The sequence below is a fragment of the Carassius auratus genome, chromosome 39 (genome assembly GCF_003368295.1).
Source record: "Carassius auratus strain Wakin chromosome 39, ASM336829v1, whole genome shotgun sequence".
Taxonomy (NCBI): Eukaryota; Metazoa; Chordata; class Actinopteri; order Cypriniformes; family Cyprinidae; genus Carassius; species Carassius auratus.
In genome coordinates, this window is record NC_039281.1 from 12,208,528 (window position 1) to 12,229,995 (window position 21,468).

General features: G+C 38.0%; 1 protein-coding gene across 6 annotated transcripts in view; it reads right to left on the minus strand.

The window, feature by feature from the left end:
- Window positions 1-2,024: 2,024 nt before the first annotated feature.
- mbnl3 (muscleblind-like splicing regulator 3) overlaps window positions 2,025-21,468 on the minus strand; it is a 45,937-nt gene continuing 26,493 nt past the window's right edge. The window contains exons 6-10 of one of the 6 annotated variants that reach the window (XM_026225581.1): window positions 15,574-15,724; window positions 13,781-13,816; window positions 11,965-12,072; window positions 10,970-11,064; window positions 2,025-8,483 (exon numbers count right to left, since the gene is read on the minus strand). In XM_026225581.1, the coding sequence (XP_026081366.1) occupies window positions 8,466-8,483; window positions 10,970-11,064; window positions 11,965-12,072; window positions 13,781-13,816; window positions 15,574-15,724 (408 nt within the window). In that variant the 3' untranslated portion in view covers window positions 2,025-8,465. Of the gene's footprint in view, window positions 8,487-10,969; window positions 11,065-11,964; window positions 12,073-13,780; window positions 13,817-15,573; window positions 15,725-21,468 lie in introns of all 6 variants that reach the window. The other 5 variants (XM_026225583.1, XM_026225582.1, XM_026225586.1 and 2 more) reach the window with 5 other exon arrangements.

The following is a 21,468-nucleotide window of genomic DNA, read 5'->3' on the forward strand; positions in this document are numbered from 1 at the left end:
TTTAAAGACTGAAACAATATTTACAGACAGATAAAGTACAACTAAGTATAGATTATAAAAAACTCAGTTGTACTTCATCTGTCTGTAAATACTGTTTCCGTGTTTTCATATGAGAAGAGCATGTTTATTTATATAGCACATTTCGTACACAATGACAATTCGGAGTGCTTTACATAAAAGAAAGTAAAATAATCATGAAGAAAAATAATAAAAATAAAAACAAGCCATTTTAAAACTTTGGAAATTATTTAAAAATTGACTTATTTAAAATGAATTTAAAACAGTTAAAAATAGAAAACGATTTATATAAAATACAGTGAATGCATAAAATACAGTGCAATCAGTTCGTACATCGCACAGAGCTAATTCAATAAATGCACAGCTAAACGGATGAGTTTTGAGTCTAGATTTAAATGTGACTAATGTTTTAGCACATCTGATCTTTTATGGAAGCTGATTCCAACTACGGGCGGCATAGTAACTAAAGGCGGACTCCCCTTGTTTTGTGTGAACCCTTGGTATTTCTAACAGACTTGATCGTAGTGATCTCAGTGCTCTGTTAGGTTTATATTCAGTAATCATATCTGCAATATATTTTGGTCCTAGGTCATTGAGTGATTTATAAACAAGTGCTTTAAAATCAATCCTAAATGTAACGGGGAGCCAGTGTAAGGACCTGAGGACTGGTGTGATATGCTCAGATTTTCTGGTTCTAGTCAGAATCCTGGCAGCAGCGTTCTGGATGAGCTGCAGCTGTCTAATGGTCTTCTTGGGAAGGCCGGTGAGGGACCATTTCAATAGTCCACCCTGCTGGTGATAAAGGCAAGGCAAGTTTCTCCAAGAATCCTGACTTAAAATAATGTTTAACCCCTAGAGTCAAGGTATGCATTCACCTTGAAAACTTCATCTTTGTTTCCAAATGCAATAACTTTTTTTGAAAGTTGTATTTGAAAAAGTTGTTTTCCTTGTATAACTGAAGAGTTATGGCACATCCAACTATTAATTTCATCAATACAGGTTGTAGTAATTTGGAGATACGGCTATGTAAATCTGTGTATAATCAGTATAGCTGTGATAGGCAATTTGGTTCTTTCTCATTATTTGACTTAGTGGGAGCATATACAGGCCTAACAAGAGCGGTTCAAGAATTGAGCCTTGTGGGACTCCGCATGTCATGGACGTCCACTTAGACTTATGCTCTCCTAGACTCACATAATAACCTCTGACTTCTAAGTATGACCTGAACCATTTAAGTTCCATCACAGAAAGCCCGACCCAGTTTTCCAGTCTCTCTAGTAGTATGTTATGATCGACAGTGTCAAACGCAGTACTGAGATCTAGCAATACCAGCACTGATATTTTGCCAGAGTCAGAATTTAAGCGAATATCATTTATCTTAATGAGTGCTGTCTCTTTGAAAATTGTCCAGGTATCCATTTGAGTTTAAGTATTTGTTCAGCTGATTAAAAACTACCTTTTCTATAATTTTGCCTATAAAAGGAAGATTAGATATTGGTCTATTATTGCTCAAAATGGTGTTATCAAGATTGCTCTTTTTCAGGAGGGGCTTTACAACTGCAGTTTTCAGGGAGTTTGAAAATGTCCCAGAAAGAAGTGAGGTGTTTACCAATTCTAAGAGATCTGCTTCTAAACAGTTAAGCACAATTTTCAGCTTTGTCTTTTCATAGTCTGAACTGCTGTTGATCTTCTCCAAACAGATTTCTGTCTGTTTGTATACATGCATACATGTATGTATACATACATATATATAATTGGCCATTTAAAACATGTAATTGTGAAGTGGTCAAAGAGCTGTCTCTGTTCGTAGACTCACCTTGGGCATCAGGAAAAAGTTACAACTAATGACATTATCATAGCATGTCCAGTGATTCAAATAGTTTTGAACAGTTAAGAATATTTACTTAAGACACTCTAATTTTTAAATCCGATTATTTGTTTTGTTGACATCTCTAGAGCAGTCTGTGAATACTACCGAGAAAAACACACACCAAACAGTCCAAAACTGCCTTTGAGTGCTTTATTAAAATGTCAAACAAAAAGAACAGAAGTCTTATGTATATATTCCATACATTTATATATCGCAAAGGGATTGACAAGAAGCACAGTTCTTGAAGCACATACAAGCACAATAAGCTAAATAGAAAGAGAAGCATTTCATATAAAGAGTAAAAGCATTCAGATTTATCTTGTCCTACAGTGGGAGAGAGAGGAATCTATTACATATGGCTTTGAAACAATGTAGACATTCTTTGAACGGTTCCACACACACAATAGCATTTACACAGGCATCAGCGTTGGCCACCGAATGTCAGCCGATGCCTTTAAAGGGACATAACCTCTGCATCAATGAGTGATTTCATTCAAAACTATACAGCTTTGTACAACATTAATGTGATGCTCCAGTCTCAGTGACTTCTACACGTTAAAACACGAACCATTGACGTTAGGGTTCCAGTCATAGAAATGATGAGGACATGACTGAATGTAGGGCACAGTTAGGTGGAAGTCTAACCTCAATGGCTTTCTTTACAGACCAGTCCCTTCACATCACACCGAATGTTTAGGCACAGGATAATGGACAGCAGAAGAGTGTTTGTCGATTTTCTCTGTCAAGCACAGTGGTAAAAGGAGCATCCCGCATGTTCGCATTCAACTTCTGGATGCAAGCTGGGACCCCTTAGTCTATGCTAAGTCCTAAGTGCTACCTCAGCTTTACAGTCAAAAAGCTGAGGACCATAATCGATTGGTCCAAAGGTGCGTCTATATGCAAGAACCTACAAAAGACTCAGTCTCTCCCTCACTAATAGGGCAAGTGCCATGGCAACAAAATCATTGGCTTCCAAAGCAACTGTAGAGCACAGAATGTACAAGTTTTCTTCAACAGAGTGTTCTGTCTGGCGATTTCACGTCGGATTTTTGGAGCAATTTTGATTGAGGATATCCTGTGAGATTTTCAGGTTATTTGTTGGTCTTGGTGAGTGCACAAGAATGGAAAATGTCCGTCAACAACCAAACCAAAATGAAAACTGAAATAGGTTATTTTGTATAACCTGCAGCAAAGCTTTCCAGCAGCAGTCTGATCCTGAGGTGCTCTTTATGCTACCATCCTGGTCTTCCTGTAGGGGGCAGAGTGTTATTAAACCCCCCTTTTTCATAGCATCCCATAGGACTACACAGAAAACAAAACAGTGAGCCTGAAGCTCACACGACGGAGAGGTAAAAGAGAAACAAGCTGACCGTTCTTTGGTTTCTGGACACAACCACACCACAGGATCAGACGCAAGCGGATGCAGAGCTCAGGCCGCAGCGCTTTTGTAAGCTATGCAAAACTACAAAGCCTTTTTTGACATCATGTTCTCTGCAAAATTCAATAACATGCTTAACAATGAGAACGTGGGCATTGGCAAACAGAACAAACAACAATTCCTCAACAACCCAGCAAAACAGCATCTATCTGTTTGACGACCCTTAAAAAGGATAACTGTTTACCTGTATTCCGAACAATACAGACATTTGATTTGAATCTGCTCTTCTACACACACATATATATATATATTTATTCATCTATGTATATTCAAAATAAATTCTGAATATTTTGAATCAGTTATGTACATAAGTGCAAACAAGGTGAATAACACACATTCGTACACCGATGGGGTGACGCGAGTCACCAGGTCCCAGCACAGCTGGGGTGCAGTCTGGGTGGGCCAGAGGGGGACAGAGACATAAATCAGGGGCTCACTTATGGCTGATACCATCCTGTTACTGACATCACCGGGCTGCATTATTTATAAAAAATTTTTTTTTTTTTGGAATGCACCATTGTGAATGCATCGCCAAACCTTCTCGGACCAAATATGAGACTAAAAAGTCTCTTTCTCCCAAATGGATCCATCAGATTAGTTCAAAAGCTAAGATGCTGTTTACATAAAGATCTGTTTTTTTATCTAAAAGTGATCAGCAACCCCAATAGAAAAATAATAATCATTAAAACAGAAATAACATATGATGTCTCCGAAGGGCCTTTGGACTTAAAGTATCTCACAAATCTGTATATACGTTTATATATATATATAATTTTACAAAATAGTCAATCATCTCTTTTTCCAAGACAACTTAAGAACACATTCCCTTTCTGAATAAGTTAACGTTGTACATTATTTCACTTGAAGTGTGAAAAAATTCACAATTAAGATATACAAAGGTAGCCATGTTGTAGTTTTGTTGCCATAGCAACAAGAACGTACTATCATAGGTAACAATGAATCTATCATTGTAATACATACAAATGTGTATATTGATATATAGATATACAGATTAGGTATTTTTTTAATCTTAAACCACTAACTGCACAAACTATGATGTAGATTATTCAGATTATTCTCATTTCATGCAATAACAGAGTTTACGATGTAAGATAATTAACCAAGTAGCGCTAATGATCAAACTCAAACTACTATTGACAGCTGTGTCAAAACAACACACCGTAACGTGACTGAAGTGGTGAGTATAAAGTTAAAACAGCTACCGTTACGAATACAATAATGTGTTTCGATAAAAACTAGAATGACGATGATGATGCGTTCGTAATACATACACATAGATTATTCTAGCTAACTACTTTATGCAGGTATGCACACTTTTTAAAAAGTGAGTTCTTAAAATGCTAAAGCCCCCGATGAGGCACATTGTTTTTTCTTTATCAAGTATTTCGTTGATTCCAGCTGGATTGCAGTTGGAGAAGGCATAATTCTTTATATGAGAGAAAGAGAGAAAGAGAGAGAGAGAGAGAGAGAGAGAGAGAGAGAGAGAGAGAGGAGCTTCTAAACCTTGGCTGGGCAATGGAACTTGATTACAAAACACAATCCAACACATCAATAAACAGTAGAGTTCGTTCCTAAAGCAATCCGCACATATTTGCCCCAGTATTTCTTTAAACAACCTTAAAACACATGACCATTATACAGAGATGTTTACAATACAGATACTGTTTCAGTCATAGCACAGTATAGTACCATCTTGCTTGGTTTAGACCACCATTGTTTATCGCTTCACTTGCATTTGGCCTAGATAGTGTGTGCTGATCAGCAAAAAAAAAGTTGCAATGATGTTTTTAGGTCAGGCTATCACATGAAATCAGCTTTATGGCTCTCTTGGGGTTATGCTGTTGAAACAACATGGCTGTCCCAAAGGAGACAACGGTTTAGAGAAGGGTCTTTGAGACAAGTGATGAAAAACGCTTTTTTTTGTTGTTGTTTTTGTTTGTTTGTACATCAACAGTGGATGGCATTGGGAGGCTTTCACTTCCTTGATATGTTGAGAAAGGTTGTAGTTTCGTTCGAGAGAAATGGTGAGACAGTCATCCAAAACCTCTCGTGACATTCTCTCTGTCTTAAATGTCACATTCATATATTCATGTAAAGGCCCGTGATGGGCGGATAAATGTCTTGTAAATGAAGCTTTGGCTGACGAGGGCCTTTTCTAAGTTTCCAGTCAGAAAATAATCTTTTTTTTTGTTTTTTTATTTGTAACATGTCTACACGAGAGCCGCAGCTTCCAGCTCACAGTCCAAACAGATAATATCCAGATGTCACACGGTCATCTACGCCCTTGCATTTTAGAGTCTGCCGACTTTTGAAAGTAAGGACACAGTCAGTGATTTAAACCTGTTCACACTCTGCACATGAACACGACAAACACAAGAACAACTTAAATAGTTAGAATTCAATCAGCCTCGATCTCAAAGTCAAAATGGGCAAAGAAACTCCAGCAGGACCCTAATGGATTGCAGACCTCTGTGTGTCATCTGTCTGACGCAGTTTTCATGTTTCTCCATGGATAAACTATCAATAATGTATTACGGCAATAATCTAATCGAGCTCTTGGTTGGCTGAGACTGGAACTCTATTAGTGGGTGCACACGGCATCCACTGATGCAGTAATAAAAACAGCTGCTGAAAACCACCCTACTGTGATTTTCCCAACTGTAGCAATCGCTTAATGAACGGTAGCAATAACGGAGATGTTTCAAAACAAAGCACAAGATTATAGCTTGCTTGAATGGACACATAGATTTAGATTTGTTGCTTGGGTGGGCACATTTGCAATATTGCAATTTAAATCCATCTGGCTCATGACCTTGGCATGTCAAGGCCTGATTGTGCAGTCTGAGATCTCCAGTGATTGGCACAGGGTGACCTGTCTGAGAGTCATTGGCACAAAGGCAGGGCACTTGACATGTCTGCGCAGGGGGTCGCATATGCTGCTGAATACAGCAAACTAATAGGAGAGACACTGGATATTCAAATCAGGTACCAGTTTGTGACTTCAAGAAAGGATTTTGCAGATCTCCTTGTGATTTTGATGTTCAGGATTTAACGTACGTGTGCCAATCTGTTATTAATGAGTGTGTAAACCGCTAAGCAAGCAGTTTAAAAAATCATTTTGGCAACTGACGTACACTAAAAACTGGGGATGCACCAAACATGGCTCAACAAAAAGTGGAGACGAACAGACTGTCACACAGCAGGTGGGGCAGAGCTTGGATTTTGGCAGAGACCGTCCAGCCATCAGAAAGGGTTTGTTTATAAGAGATAGACATGGTAATAGGGTGAATCTTAAGAAAATATCACATTTAACACCAAAATCAAAATAATGAAAATTTGACTTTGCATAAAGAATATGAAGCCTCTTTTTTAAAAGTTTATGACAATTAAACCACATTTCTGTAATGCACTGCATGTTTTTGCACTGGAGCAATTGCATGTTTTTTTTTATTATTTTCATGAGCACATAGTGATTTTTTTTTACTATATAATTTTTTTTTTTAATATATAATTGTTTACAAAAAATACAACCATGACACATTTAAATGTAGTTACTTATTGTGTATTAGCCATAAAAGTAATTTTTTTTTGCATTTTGGCAATGACAATAGGAGTGCTTAATTGTCATAAAAATTTGTTTTAGCAAATTTTTTTTCTTCTGCTTTTGGGATGTAATATAAATATAAATATATGTATTTTTATATGTAGTTTTTTTTGTGTGTGACTGTTTTCATGAAATTCACCCAGTAATAAAAGAAATGTTATATGCTAATAATCTAAAAAGCAAATAAACATGACAATTTTTACTGAATTTGAATATCCAGGACGTCAAGCTATAGCGGAGTAATATATATGCAAGAAACATTAATTAATGAAGACCAGCTGGAACAAAAATAAAGTCCAGGTAAAATTTCCTTTTACACCCAGAAGGCCTGCAATCAGACCTTACCTTTCAGTGTGCATCACACTGTGCAACATGAAGTGCTCATATTTAGTCTGCTTAAGGCAGTTCTATTTTTAAAATGGAGGTATGTGTATGGGAACCAATCTTCTGTTTGACCATCTCGATGTGGAGCTTGAAATGCGAGGTGAGATACTTCAGGCATGAATAGTAACACTTATCTCAGTAGACCAGTTTTAGCCAGTTGGACAGTCATTAAATAAATAACACTCTTTCAAGAAAACCTCACAACAACACACATCCCTAAGACGACGGATGAACGACACATTAATTCTGAAAGGCTACACAGGTATACTTTCTGAGTCGATGATAAAATGTGAGTCAGAAGAACTGGGGGGAAAAAGATGTCCACAAACTTGTAACTCAAAGGCACGAACATCAACATTTTGAAAACCTCTTAACAAAAAACCTAAATCAGTATCGTGTATCAGTATCAGATTATCTTACAAAAGCATCAATCATTTTCAAATAACCTTTTTTTTTGACATTTTGAAATGTAAACATGAAATAAAACGTGCCACGTTCATTAATCATAATTAAATGTGAAAGAAATTACCACCACCACCACAACTATGTAAAATATCATTAGCATTAGGAGCCACTCTCACACACTCTGGGTTTACACATTCTGTCTGCTGATGATCTGCAACGACTCCACCTCTTACCATACATTAGATAAGTCGGTTCTGAAATCTAATGTTCATCTCCAGAGAAGTCATTCTTCTCAGCTAATTGGTTTGCATGTTTTCGTATGGCTGTGAGTTACGAGAGCGCTCCGTCTCCTGATTCAGCATCCGCACGCTCCTTACGTCTCCTTGAATCGAGATGGCATGCTTCCTTAAACAGTTGTAGGTCCAAGCTTAAGTATTGCCTGTTTCAAGATCAACAAACCTCTGTTGACGTCAAATGAAGTGGGAATCTCTGATATGAGGATGAATGTATTGCCCGTTAAGGACGTACTGATTAGGCACACGTTTTGTTGCATTCATTTTTCTGTTGTTGGGGCACATGTTGCATGAGAGATGGGCCTGATTAGGTTGTGGGATTGTGGGAGAGGCTTACTGGATTCAGCGTCATTGGTGCAGCCACCAGGAGTTTAGGAACGGGACAGAAATGGGCCTCCATGGGAACGCACTGGAGGTCCATGGAGTCGGCGCTCAGTACCTCGGCGGCGTCTACTGGAAGACAGGTACAAACAAGCCAGAGATAAGGAGGTGAACCTCTTACGGTCAAACAAGCAATATGCAAAGAGAATATAATCAATTCTTATCTTATCTACTGGAACATCAAACCAGCATTTCATTTCAAAAATGAGAAAAAGAATTACAAGGGAATGAATAAATAACGTGCAATATTGCATTAGTTATCTTGAGACTGTAGGCACAGACCTGCAATTCCATTGTAATTTTGCAAGATGTATTTCAGCAAAATGCAAGCGAAGCAGGAAATGAGAGCTGACATCTCAGGTCTGTGCAACATTATTAGTCTATACCTGTACTCCAGAATTACCATTAGATGCTAAACTAGAGATGAAAACCACACTGAACATTTCGCAGCTTACATAATGCTTAAAGGCAGGGTAGGTAGGGAAGGGAGGGGGTGGAGTGAATGGAAATAATGAGCTGTCTTTAAAACAGTCGTGAGAGGTCTACAGATACTTAATTTTTATACTTTCTTTTTCAGAGTACTTACATTTTAATTATGTATTGATATATAAATAAAGTTTAAACAAATTTGGAAAAAAAGTTTTAAATATTTTTTTACCTACCCTGCCTTTAACACAGGGTTCCTCCACAATTTCAAATTCCAGACTTCTCTGTGGATTTTTTTGGACCACAATTCATAGTGTAAAATAAATTATTTAGAGTGAAACGATTAAAAGTTCAATTCTCAATATTGAATTCCCAATTTGATGCCATCACAAAAACTAATGTCACCAAGTCGGTACCAATATCAGTAAGATTTCCTGGTTCTTTGTACCAGAGCAAAAACTACTGGAACTATTTGCAGTGTGTACTTAGAATCATAAAAACTGAAATAAATACTTAAGCATTTTGCTACAATGCTCAACGCTTCAAAAACACATTGTAAACAGAAACCTTTGATGCTCACAAATACGGCAAGCACATGGGCATCGGTGAATATAGATATTCATAATTCTGCTGAGCTAAAAATATAGCATTGTGTTTGACACACTTTAACACTTCCATGAAAAACAGAATTGGGCAATAGTCTGGAAACACAAACTTTTTCAATAGTCCATTTTCTTTTCTTTTTTTTTCATAAATATCCATATGTGGAAATGACTAAAATCAATTATATTCTGTGTAGGAACCCAGTAAACAATCCACAATGTAGCTCTTCAAGAAATGAAGAGGCAAGCAAAAGATGTCCTTTCTGCAAAAAGTTTGGCTTGGTCAAGCTTGTTGCTTGCCTGTTTAACCGTATGATTAACTCATTAACCGAACAGACTAAAAGGTGAACTCTGTTTCCTCACATTATGTATTCTGAATTCAAACAATGAAGAAGAAAGGACAAACAAAAATCCAGAGGACTGTCATCTAAAAACATTCACAGAAAAATGCAGAGGACACATATACCATCTCACTCTAATGTGAGCCACAAAAACAACTTTCTCCAGTTCAAAATTCTTAAATCACGGTGAAAGGAGGAGAAAAGACAATGAACTTTTGAGCTTTAGCACTTAAGGGAATAATTTGTTAAAAAAAATACATCTGTCATCATTTACTCGCCCTCATGTTGTTTCAAATTTTCCTTCTCCTGTAGAGCACAAAAAGCAATGTTTTGAAGTATCATTATACCGTTTATTTCATACATCAACAGGTCATAGTGACTACATTTGTTAATCTTCAAAATTAACCCACTAACACCAAAATAATAATCTATTAAATCCACTTGAACTGAACTAATTGCACCAATTCATTAATCAATAATTCATTAATAACCATTACAAAATTAAATACATTCAAAATAATAATAAAGTCGTTTTGGAATCTAATCAAACAGTTAATTGAAAAGAACTGATTATCTCTTCATATAAACTATCATTTAACTTCAGATGAATTGGAATAAAATTGTAAGTGCCTTTTTATTTATTTTTTCCCATTAATGTGGTCACTATAACCTGTTGTGGTATGGAAAGAGTTGGCTAATGATTCATTATTAATGTCTAATGTTGTGTTCCATGAAAAAAATAACAGCATACAGGTATGGAACGACAAGAGGGTGAGTTATTAATGACAGAAATGTCTTTTTTGGGCGAACTATTGCTTTAAATGTAGCTGTTTTCTCTCTAATACAGTGAAGACACTGAAACAGACCGACAGAGATGTGAACACACACACACAGACACATGGCGAAACTGGGACATTGTGCTAAAGAGGTAAAGAGACTCCTCACTGGTCCATAGAGAACTCAATGACTCAAGCCCGTCATTTCTGCCATTTGGAATCAGAGAACAATTTCATTAACATTCTCTGAACTCGGATCGCACCTTCAGACATTGCATTTAAATTTTCAAGTGTTTTGTTAAAGTTTTTTATTTATAAAAAATAAAATAAATTAAAATTATTGTTGTCTATGGACCAGAGTCGGATGCCTTACAGCTGTAAAAAGGAGAGGCCAAAATGAAGGGGCAAACCTGGTTGGAGGTGGCTGATTCAGCAAAAGGAACATTGGTGACTGGGGTCGTAGCCGACGAAACAGTGGAAGTGGTGGCACCGTGCATCATGGGAACTTTTTTCAGGCGAGTCAGACAAAAAACAGGGGAAGGGGAAAGGTGGAGGGGAGGAGGAATGTTATGAGTACCATGACATAATATCATGGCAACAACGTCTTCATGTACTGCAAAGATGATGTATTCACTTAAGAACAAACATGCAAACAGAACTTAAACGTAAAAACATTTGGTTTCATTACGTTTTAGCTTAGAGAGTTTTATCTGATCGCCATTAAATTTAGATAAAACTATAAGGCAACCTCTAATGGGTAAAATAAAAACATGGCCATCATCAAAATCACACACATTTGAAACAGACAGGAACGTCTGACTGTCATATTTTGATGGGGGCCGGAGAATGGATAAATATACAGATTGGGGAAAAGAAGGGGAATGCAACGATGCAGTTCATTCCCATTCAAATATTGCCTTAAAATAATATGACACTTTACTTCTTTGGTTTTGAGTTAACCTGATAATGAATGACATATAATTCTAGAACACCTGTAAGCTAAAGATAAAGAGATAAAGGTCATATTATAGGGAAAACTACAAATTAGCACAGCATGATATGTAGACAGCATCACAGATGTCAAATAATGTCATAAAATAAAAAATACAGACATGCGTACAGGCACACAATGACACACTGGTTCAGCACAGATCTAGTGTTTGATCTGATTGTTACCCAGCTAAATGACTGTTAATTTAACTATTCTAGATAAAAAATAAAAAAGATCCCTATTCGTCTATGGGCATGGAAATGTGTGTGCAACTGCATTTCTGATAAAATTAGATTGGGAATATTAACACTGAAAGTGAGCAGAAACCTGAGGGTTGATTTCTACCTTTCTAAACAGGTAAATGGTGAGTGTGTGTGTGTTTGTGAGGGGAGGGGACCTAGACTCTACCCTCACCAGTATGTCCAGGCCCTAACAGGTAACGGCTTTGGGGGACCCTGCAGCTGGTCCAGTCCCGCCTCTCCCAGCGGCCATCTGTCATAGGGCCTGGGGGTTTGAAAAAGCCTATAATAGATTTTAGGGGGTGAGGGAAAGGAGAGGATGAGAAGGAAAGGGCACAAAGAAAAGGAACCAGTCTTAATGAGTCTCTCTGAAGGCTTTTGGCCTTGCTTGTTTGTGCCCACACTGTGCTGTCAGCTGCACATAAAATCACACGCACACATGCATGCACAAATGCATACGACAAGCCAAAATAATGAGCAAATGATAAGAAGCGGTGAAAGCAGACAGGTTGGGTGTAAACGCAGTGACGGACAGGACAGGTTTGGGCCTCTAGTTTGAGACCTATTGAGGAAAATGACTGTGTAGGGTGCACATGTTAAGCTGTCCTCGTCATTTACCTTTATTTCATTATATACTTATTATTTATTATTTTTTACTTGTATTTATTTAATAAGTAGCTGTAAACAATGCAGTCATAATGTGTTAATGATTCATAGTTATTTCCACAATTATTTAGAATTGAAATGGAAATGGTTCAAGGTAATTTATTTATAAAGGTTTATAATATTATTTCTTTGTTTAGATTAATCATACTTGAAATGTAATATATATATATTTTTTTCTCATTTTATGATGAAATGTTATATTTTGAATTGAATGCCTGGCTGGGACAAGAGTAAAACAATGTAATCTATACATAATAGACATGTGAAAAATAGCAAGATATAGGGATGGTACATTTTAACAAAACCAAACAAAAACAAAGAAAAACCAAGCCAAAGAAAAAACATACTAAACCTAACCAAACCAAACCAAAAATCAAAACAAAACACGAATAAAAAGTAAAGGATGGTACGTTTTAACAAAAACAAAAAAACACCAAAGAAAAACCAAGCTAAACCAAATCAAACAAAACAAAACACCAAACAATAAACCAACCCCCCCCCCCCAAAGAAACCAAACCAAACAAAACCTAACCAAACCAAAACTAAAAGCAAAAATCTAAACAAAACATGAATAAAAATGAAAGGATGGTAAGTTTTAACAAAAAACTAAACATAACACCAAATTGCACCAAAACAAAACAAAACATTAAAAAAAAATAAATAAATAAATAAACCAAACCAAACAAAACCTAACCAAACCACAACTAAAAGCAAAAATCGAAAAAAACATGGTACATAAAGGATGGTACGTTTTAACAACAACAACAAAAAAAAAAACACCAAAGAAAAACCAACCTAAACCAGATCAAACAAAACAAAACACCAAACAATAAACCAAAAAAAAACAAAAAAAAAAAACAAACCAAAACTAAAAGCAAAAATCTAAACAAAACATGAATAAAAATGAAAGGATGGTAAGTTTTAACAAAAAACTAAACAAAACACTAAATTGCACCAAAAAAATCCAATCCAAACCAAATCAAACAAAACCAGACAATAAACCAATCCAAAGAAAAAGCAAAACATGAAAAAACAAAGAAAAAACAAAACTACACCTAACCAAACCAAAGCTTAATTAAAAACAAACATTAAAACAAAACTAACCTTGAAAAAAAAAAAAAATAGAAGGATGGTAAAAAAACAACAACAAACTACAAAATTCAAAATCTAAACAAAACAAAAGTGTCCCAAGCTAAAGAAACACCCCATGATACACGGCTGGGCCTGCTGGGAGTTAATATTTTGGATCACCTTCCTGTCTGTCACATATCTGAGATGTTGCTGTAAGGTGACGGCTGAACCAGAAAGACTGGGAAGTGACCTACCAATGCCTCCAGATGGAGCCATGCAGAATACGGAGCCTGCAACACCATGCACAAAGAGCCCAGGAGAAGAGAGGCCGAGGAGGATGGAGGAGTGGAAGAGATGTGGAGAAGGGGGAGTGAAAGCAGAATGAGAACAAGACAAAACAACTTTAGAGTTAGTGACACACAGTGAAAGAGAGTGATGACCGTCATTATGGGCAACATGGTGGCGAGATGGAGACAAGGACACAGAGCTGGGAGAAACCAAGAGGAAATGAAACCTGCTAGTGGAAAGGTCCTCATCCGGAAGGGGATGTTAACTTGGATGCCAATTTGTTGTTGTACTGATACACTTTCTTGTCTTGTCATCTGATTAGCCTAATGCTAACAAGTTCGGCTTGATTTTTGCAACAGCATTCACAACACATTTACATTTCGAAATGTGCCTTATATTGTAGTTAAACAGAAAATTCAGCAGGATAAAATCTAGTATTGGGATTCATTTCATCCATCAGGATTTGATTGAATAAGTAAGGTGCAAAAATTTCTAAGTTTGGCTATGATACATCTATTGTTATGCCAACAGTAAAAAGCAATTTTACAACAAGAAAAAAATATTTTCTTGCTTTAAAATAACTGCATCATCAAGTAAAAACATTTATTTAAAAAGTTCAAAGGGCCTATTTTGATTTCATGTTGCCTATAAAGAATCATTAAATGGGAGTTTTCTTTCCTGTTTTGATGTATTTGCTACTGAAACAAAATGTTCAGGTGGGGTATTTTTTATACTGCCAATATAACGGTTTATGTCACAGCTGTGAACCATTATTTACTACACTGTAATATTAGTCAATGGCAGGTGGAATTAGAGGAATGGTTTTAAATCTAGCCAGCATTTTATTGGAAACAAATCTGTGTAGCACAAATTAGTCATTCATTTTTCTGTTTGGTTCATTTTCACAGAAGAAAATGTTAGTTTTATCATCTTACAGGAAGCACTAGCATGTAGCTATTCTTAAAAGTAATCGAGTGCTGCAGGGATGACATATTTTTGTAGGCCAAAACCCAGAAACTACATAGCATTTTAGCACAGTTCCATCATCCTGATGCAGTTCATTTTTAGCATATGTTTAGCTTTTCATTTCTGGTGATTGCATTAACACTTCATGGTTATCATGATGAACAAGGATCATATATCACTGTTGGTCACAGAGCTTATTTTTTGCAATATTCCCAAACCAATTGAAAAATCCTACTGAGCTTGTGTCAAGGGAACCAGGGTGATGCTAACTTACAGGTTGGCCTACATAAATATGTCAATCACTGCAGCACTCTATAGACTTGGAATTAAAAGCCACAGAGCTCCTACTTTGATTTCACTGGTCATTAAAACTCTCTGCTGGGTGGCAAACGTACTGTAACTATCCCCTTTAGAATTCCAAAGGGTCGCTGCTACAGTCATTTAGGAAAAACACAATGTAGCTTTTTTACTGATTATGTGAGAATAGTGAGCATAGTGCAGTGCAGCATCAGAAAAAGAGTAGCTAATGCTCAGGTGCAGGTGCATGAAGAGACGCAAAACTGTATGCATCATGGGACTAATTAGCATGAAGTGCATAGAGTGGACTACTATGAAATAAAGAGAACAAGTGGGCCTACAGGGAGAGAGATGGCAAGCAGAAAATTGCTCAAGTCCTCATCTAGCCAGGCACTTTGTCTTTAAAGTGCTGTATGTATGCAAGCCAAACTATTACGGGAATATGGTGATATTAGAACGCAGCTGAGGGGGGTATCATCCGTCTGCGTGAGCTCACCTGTGGGAATGAACGCTGGCTGCTGCAGCTGCATGCTGGCCAAAGCCTGCTGGTACTGGAACATGCTGGGGTTGAAGACGGCAGCCGCGCCGTTAGTCTTCTCCAGGGTCGGTCTCTTTGGTAGCTGTTGCATGGCTCCTGGTGGCAGAGCCTAAAGTGATCGGGATGACAAAGAAGAAAGAGGGAAAAAAAGATAAAGAAAGATGGTGGGCAGAGGAAGACATAAAAGACTTGCAAGATACTTAGCTACAGGAAATGTTGTACTTTGTGTGTGTGTGTATATATATATATATATATATATATATATATATATATATATATATATATATATAAAATAGTGCTGGGCATAACTAATAATAATGCATTCAAAATTAGTGTATTGCACACTTTTGTCATTTAAAAGTACTGCTAATATGAACAAAAGTGCAATAACATTTGGTTTGCAAACACTTGAAACAAATAAGGTGCTTTTTTACAGCAGTATTCTTTTTATTCCAGTTAAAATATTTCTTGTCAATCGTAACTCATAACATCAATGTGATTAAATTAAATATAAAAAAAAGCTATTTGTCACAGCCAGGACATTAACCTTTTAATAGAAAATATTTTATAGTTTGTTATAGAAAAACAAGTTACGCTCAGAGTCCAGAACCTCGATCATAACATTATAACAGGCATCTTCTGAGTAGAGACCTGCACGATTGTGGGACACATCGCAGCAGAGTGCGGTGCAGGACAAGACTTGATGGGTGTGTAGAGACTCGTGTGTGCAGGATGTGGGAGAATATTTAGGGTGTGCTCACATTCTGAGCGCAGATCTTATATGTGCTGCATGATTGTGTGAATATTTCTGAGCGACAAAAGAGATAGATCTATAAAGCAATATATTATGAATGGGACGTGCGTTAATGTGTCCAATACAACTCTAAATAATAAACCACAAAGTTAACAAAACAATGCACTCCACGGTACTGAGCAAGCACTTCTCTGCTGTCTTCACATGCTATCGGAATCTTCCTGTTAATGAAGTCATGATTATGAGCTCGTTGCATTATTTTCTGTTAAAAAAAAAAAAAAGACAGTGGACTGTGGTTTGTGAATTCTGATGCTTAGCCTAAGTAATCTGATTGGGAGCATGTCCTCCTGTGACCCATGAGTAAACAAGCCCAGCCCAGGTGAAAAAAGTAACGCAAAAGTAATGCAATGCATTACCATAAAGAGTAACTCAATACTGTAATGCATAAAAAAGTAACTTTGCCCAACAATGCTGTCAGTATATAATCATATTATTATATTGTGGCGAGTGGGGCGGGGCCGAGAGGCGTGGGAACGAGGAGTGAGGCCAGGTGTAGTGATTGGAGATGAGCTACACCTGAGCCCCACCGCTAGTATCGAGTCCCACGTAGGAGATGGAAGGATATAAAACTGGAGCGACGACCGTGAAGGACGAGAGAGGACCAGGCCTGGGACATTATTTTAATGTGTGTGCTTTTTATTTATGCGCACCAGTCGGCCGTGAGGGGCTGGTGCGCCGTTTTGTATTTATTTTGGATATTAAAGTGCTTTTTGATTGTGCGCCGGTTCCCGCCTCCTTCTTCCTGATGAGTAAGAAGTCTTTATCGTTACAGTGGTGCCGAAGCCCGGGAGAAGGAGGGACGCGCTGCTGAAGATCCCTCGCAGCTGTGGTGAATCCGCGGTGCCCTCGAGCAGGCGAGGTATGTGCCGCCATGGACGCTCGAGGCGGTGGGCTGGAGCGAGTTGCCGGGGACGGGCGAGCTCGCTGCCGACCGCCCACGACAAGGAGGGGCGGCTGCCGTCCGTGAGGGAGCGGAGGAGTCGGCGCCGTTCGCCAGGGGGCCGGAGCCTGCCGCCTCCGTGACGGAATCCGGAGGGGCAGGGAACGGGGGACTCCTGCCGCTGCCCAAAATCGGAGGAGCCGTCGCCGTCCACCGGGCGGCGGAGGAGTGTCGTGCCGTCCGCCGAGGGCCGTCCAGTGCCACCGCCGGGCACCGCGGAGGAGATCACCCAGCTGGTGGAGGGCCGAGCAGCAGTGCGTCTGGGAACCGGATTTTTTTTTTTTTTTTTTTTTTTCCTCTCTCCCCTCTCTCGTCCCTGTCGCTCCTCCTTCCATCTCCTTTTCTCTCGCCTCGTCTGTCCTACCCCCAGGTTCCCGCAAGTCCCCGTGAGCGGTCTCCCCCGGAGGGAAGGGGGGGGGGGGGGAGTAGAGCGCAGTCTCGGGAGTACCCCCCGGCCTGCGAGGGGCGATGGAGGTATGTGGCGAGTGGGGCGGGGCCGAGAGGCGTGGGAACGAGGAGTGAGGCCAGGTGTAGTGATTGGAGATGAGCTACACCTGAGCCCCACCGCTAGTATCGAGTCCCACGTAGGAGATGGAAGGATATAAAACTGGAGCGACGACCGTGAAGGACGAGAGAGGACCAGGCCTGGGACATTATTTTAATGTGTGTGCTTTTTATTTATGCGCACCAGTCGGCCGTGAGGGGCTGGTGCGCCGTTTTGTATTTATTTTGGATATTAAAGTGCTTTTTGATTGTGCGCCGGTTCCCGCCTCCTTCTTCCCGATGAATATGGAGATTTGTTTATTACATATATATATATATATATATATATATATATATATATATATATATAGTTACGGTCAGAATTATTGCCCCCCTTGATAAATATTTTCAAAGAAGGTTGAGAAAATAAATCAATATCAACATGAATATCAAAATATACATAAAAATCTAGCCTTTAATTGATGCAAAATAATTTAAATTGGGGGGAAATTTGATTATAAAATAAACGTTTTTGGCCACAATTATTGGCCCCATTTTATTTAAAAATTTTTGCAACATCCATTTGGTGAAATAAGAACAAGGTAAGACTCTTCTCCTATAATGCCTGAGGAATTTGGAGAACACCTGGCAAGAGATCAGAGACCATTCTTCAATGCAAAAGCTCTCCATCTCCTTCAAGGTTCATGTTGGTACACCCTTCTCTTCAGTACACACCACTAAATGTCTATAGGGTTGAGATCAGAGGACTGGTGGCCATGGCAGCACGATTATTTTAAGCTCAGTGACCCAGTTGTGCTCAGTTTTGGATCACTGTCATGTTTGGATGATCTAACCACAACCCTTTATAAGATTTCTAGCAGAGACAGTCAGCTTTTTTTTATCTATTGGTATCTGATAGAATCCACGATTCCAATAACTGAACAAGATGCTCAGATAGAAAAACAGGTGCACAACATTAAAGATCCAGCAGTATATTTAACTGTGGACATTGGGTATTTATTTTCTGACCATATCTGACCATAGAACCGGGTCCTATTTGAAGTTCCAGTCATGTTTGACAATGGAATATGCTGGAGTTCGTTTTTGATGAGAGCAGAGGATTTTTTCTTGCAACAACGTGGTGATGTAGGTGCAGTTGAACATTTTTTGAGGCTTTCTGACCTAAAGACACAACTAATGTCTGCAATTCTCCAGCTGTGATCCTTTGTGAGACTTTGGCCACTCAAACGTTCCTCCTCACCATGCATTAGGATGATACAGACACACATCCGCTTCCAGGAGGATATGTAACACTTCCTGTTGATTCAAACTTCTTGCCATAATGGCAATGGAAATTTTCAATGCTTTAGCTATTTTCTAACAGTCAGTTTTTTCTTTGGATTTACTCATTTGTGATGGATGATTAAGGGAATTTGGCCTTTGTGTTCCTCATATTTATACTTCTGTGAAACAGGAAGTCATGGCTGTACAATTTATTGTTTATAGTCACCCTGGTGTGCTAAAAAAAAAAAATGGACGCAAAGCATGCTCTGCTTCTTCTCTGGAAAATATTTAGGTCTTCTTCTCCATTTTTCTAAAAGGGGCGTCAGACACATGCAGCCTTGCATGAGGAAGAGCGATATCAGAAAGAGAAATTGAGGTGAGGCGTCCTTATCTGCCTCTGATAATTAAACACAGAATGCTCGGTCTAGATGAAGGCATAAAGAAGAGGATGTATACCAGTTTTCCACTGTGTAATTCTGTCTGAAGACTGATATGCAACAAGATAAGAGCAAGGTCAGCAGGAAAGAGGATATCTGTGATTCACTAACTGAGAGATGATTGGGGAGCAGTCCAACCTCATGATTTACACGAGTGAACTCAATCCAAAAAAAACAATAATAATCCGCTATACTCTATAGAGCTCAACCCTCGGTTCCTGAAGTAAAAATCTCCATCTAGGTCTAATATTAAACAATAATGCATAAGCCTTCCAAGAAAGACCACCTATGAGCACTAAGGTAACTAAGACGTTGATGTATGTTTCTGTAGATTACATAAGCCATTGATTTAAACTGCTGCTTAACTGCCAAATTAATTACAGATGAGGTATGGCACTACCCACAATTCCGTTGTGAGATGATTTTTTTTGTATATCTCTCTATATTATTGTTCCGTAGCCTACCTAACCTTACCTTGTTAGTTATTAACAGATGTTGTAGTGTAAGAGCGGAAATTTTCTAATTAGAAAATGCATAAAAAAGTAAATCAATCACTCACCCTCATGTCATTCCAAACCTAAATGGATTTCTTTCTTCTGTGGGGCATTGTTTGAGAAATGTCTTGAGTGTTTTTTGTCAATGGTCACCAACCATTCTATTCCACAGAAGAGAAAAAGGTTGGGAATGACACGAGGCTGAGTAAATGATGACAGATATTTAATTTTTTAATCTCCTTGAAAGAAAACATCCTTTCCCAGTAAATAAATGGAAAGAGGATTCATTAATCCCTTATTAAAAACAAGACAGGATATGAAATTTCTGGCCAATACTTAAGAGCTGAAAACTATTTTCATGTAATGGCATATTTAACCTCTAAAACGATGATAAATAAATACATTAAAAAAAAATGTAAATAAATGATTCAAATCAATCGTTTTAAATACAATTCAAACTTGCATTACATTATAATGTACAGAATGGAAATTTATATTTTGAAATTTGTTAAAGATTACATTTAACAGTGTTAATTTTAAGTAAGTGATAGATGAAAGCAAATGTAAATGTAAATGTAAAAATAGAAGAAATTAGCATGATGAACAATTAAAAATCCAATATTAAATAATACGTAAAGAACTATTATTGGATGACAGCCAATATGGAATGCATCTAAACTTTTAAATACATTCAGAAATTCAAAATGTAATCAAATGACAGTGATTCCTTTCTGAGCTACTTGGTTTGATTCAAAGTTTCTGAAGTTCCTGTGAAGAAAATACTTCTAGAACCCAGACTACTAAATTTATTAAAGTGTAATTTCTCTTCTGACACGGGGATTAGTTTACACAGAAATTGTTGCTGGTTTCCTGCAGCATTTACACTTTCACCCAGAAAAAAACTAAGCTATTAGAAACAAACAAATCAGCAAATTATATGAAAAAAGACACAAAAGTGGGTATAAGATGAATGTACCAGATTGAAAGTTGATTGCAGGCTGTGCTTTAGAGGACGCTCTGAGGACTGGGTAAGTGAGCAGTGACCACATGACGATGGCAAACCAATCAAATACAGTAGACATAAACACGAGACAAGAGAATGAGCCGTGAAGGAACAGATGCAGCTGAGGTTAGAGAGAAAGCTGGGTAATAAGCTTGTAGGACAACAAAGAGAGCTGTGAGGATGTTAAGACAAACAAGCAGTGTTCAAAAAGAATGACAGCATGAACCGAGAAGGAGTCAAATATAGCCAGCAAATGATAAAGCCTCAGGCAGACCAGGTGACTGCAGGCAGAAGAGGAGGATTTCTAGAAAACATCCCCACATCTGTGCACTGTAAATAAACCTTCGTAGAAATGCTACATGATAAGACTTGGGAGCCAGGATAAAAATGACACATTA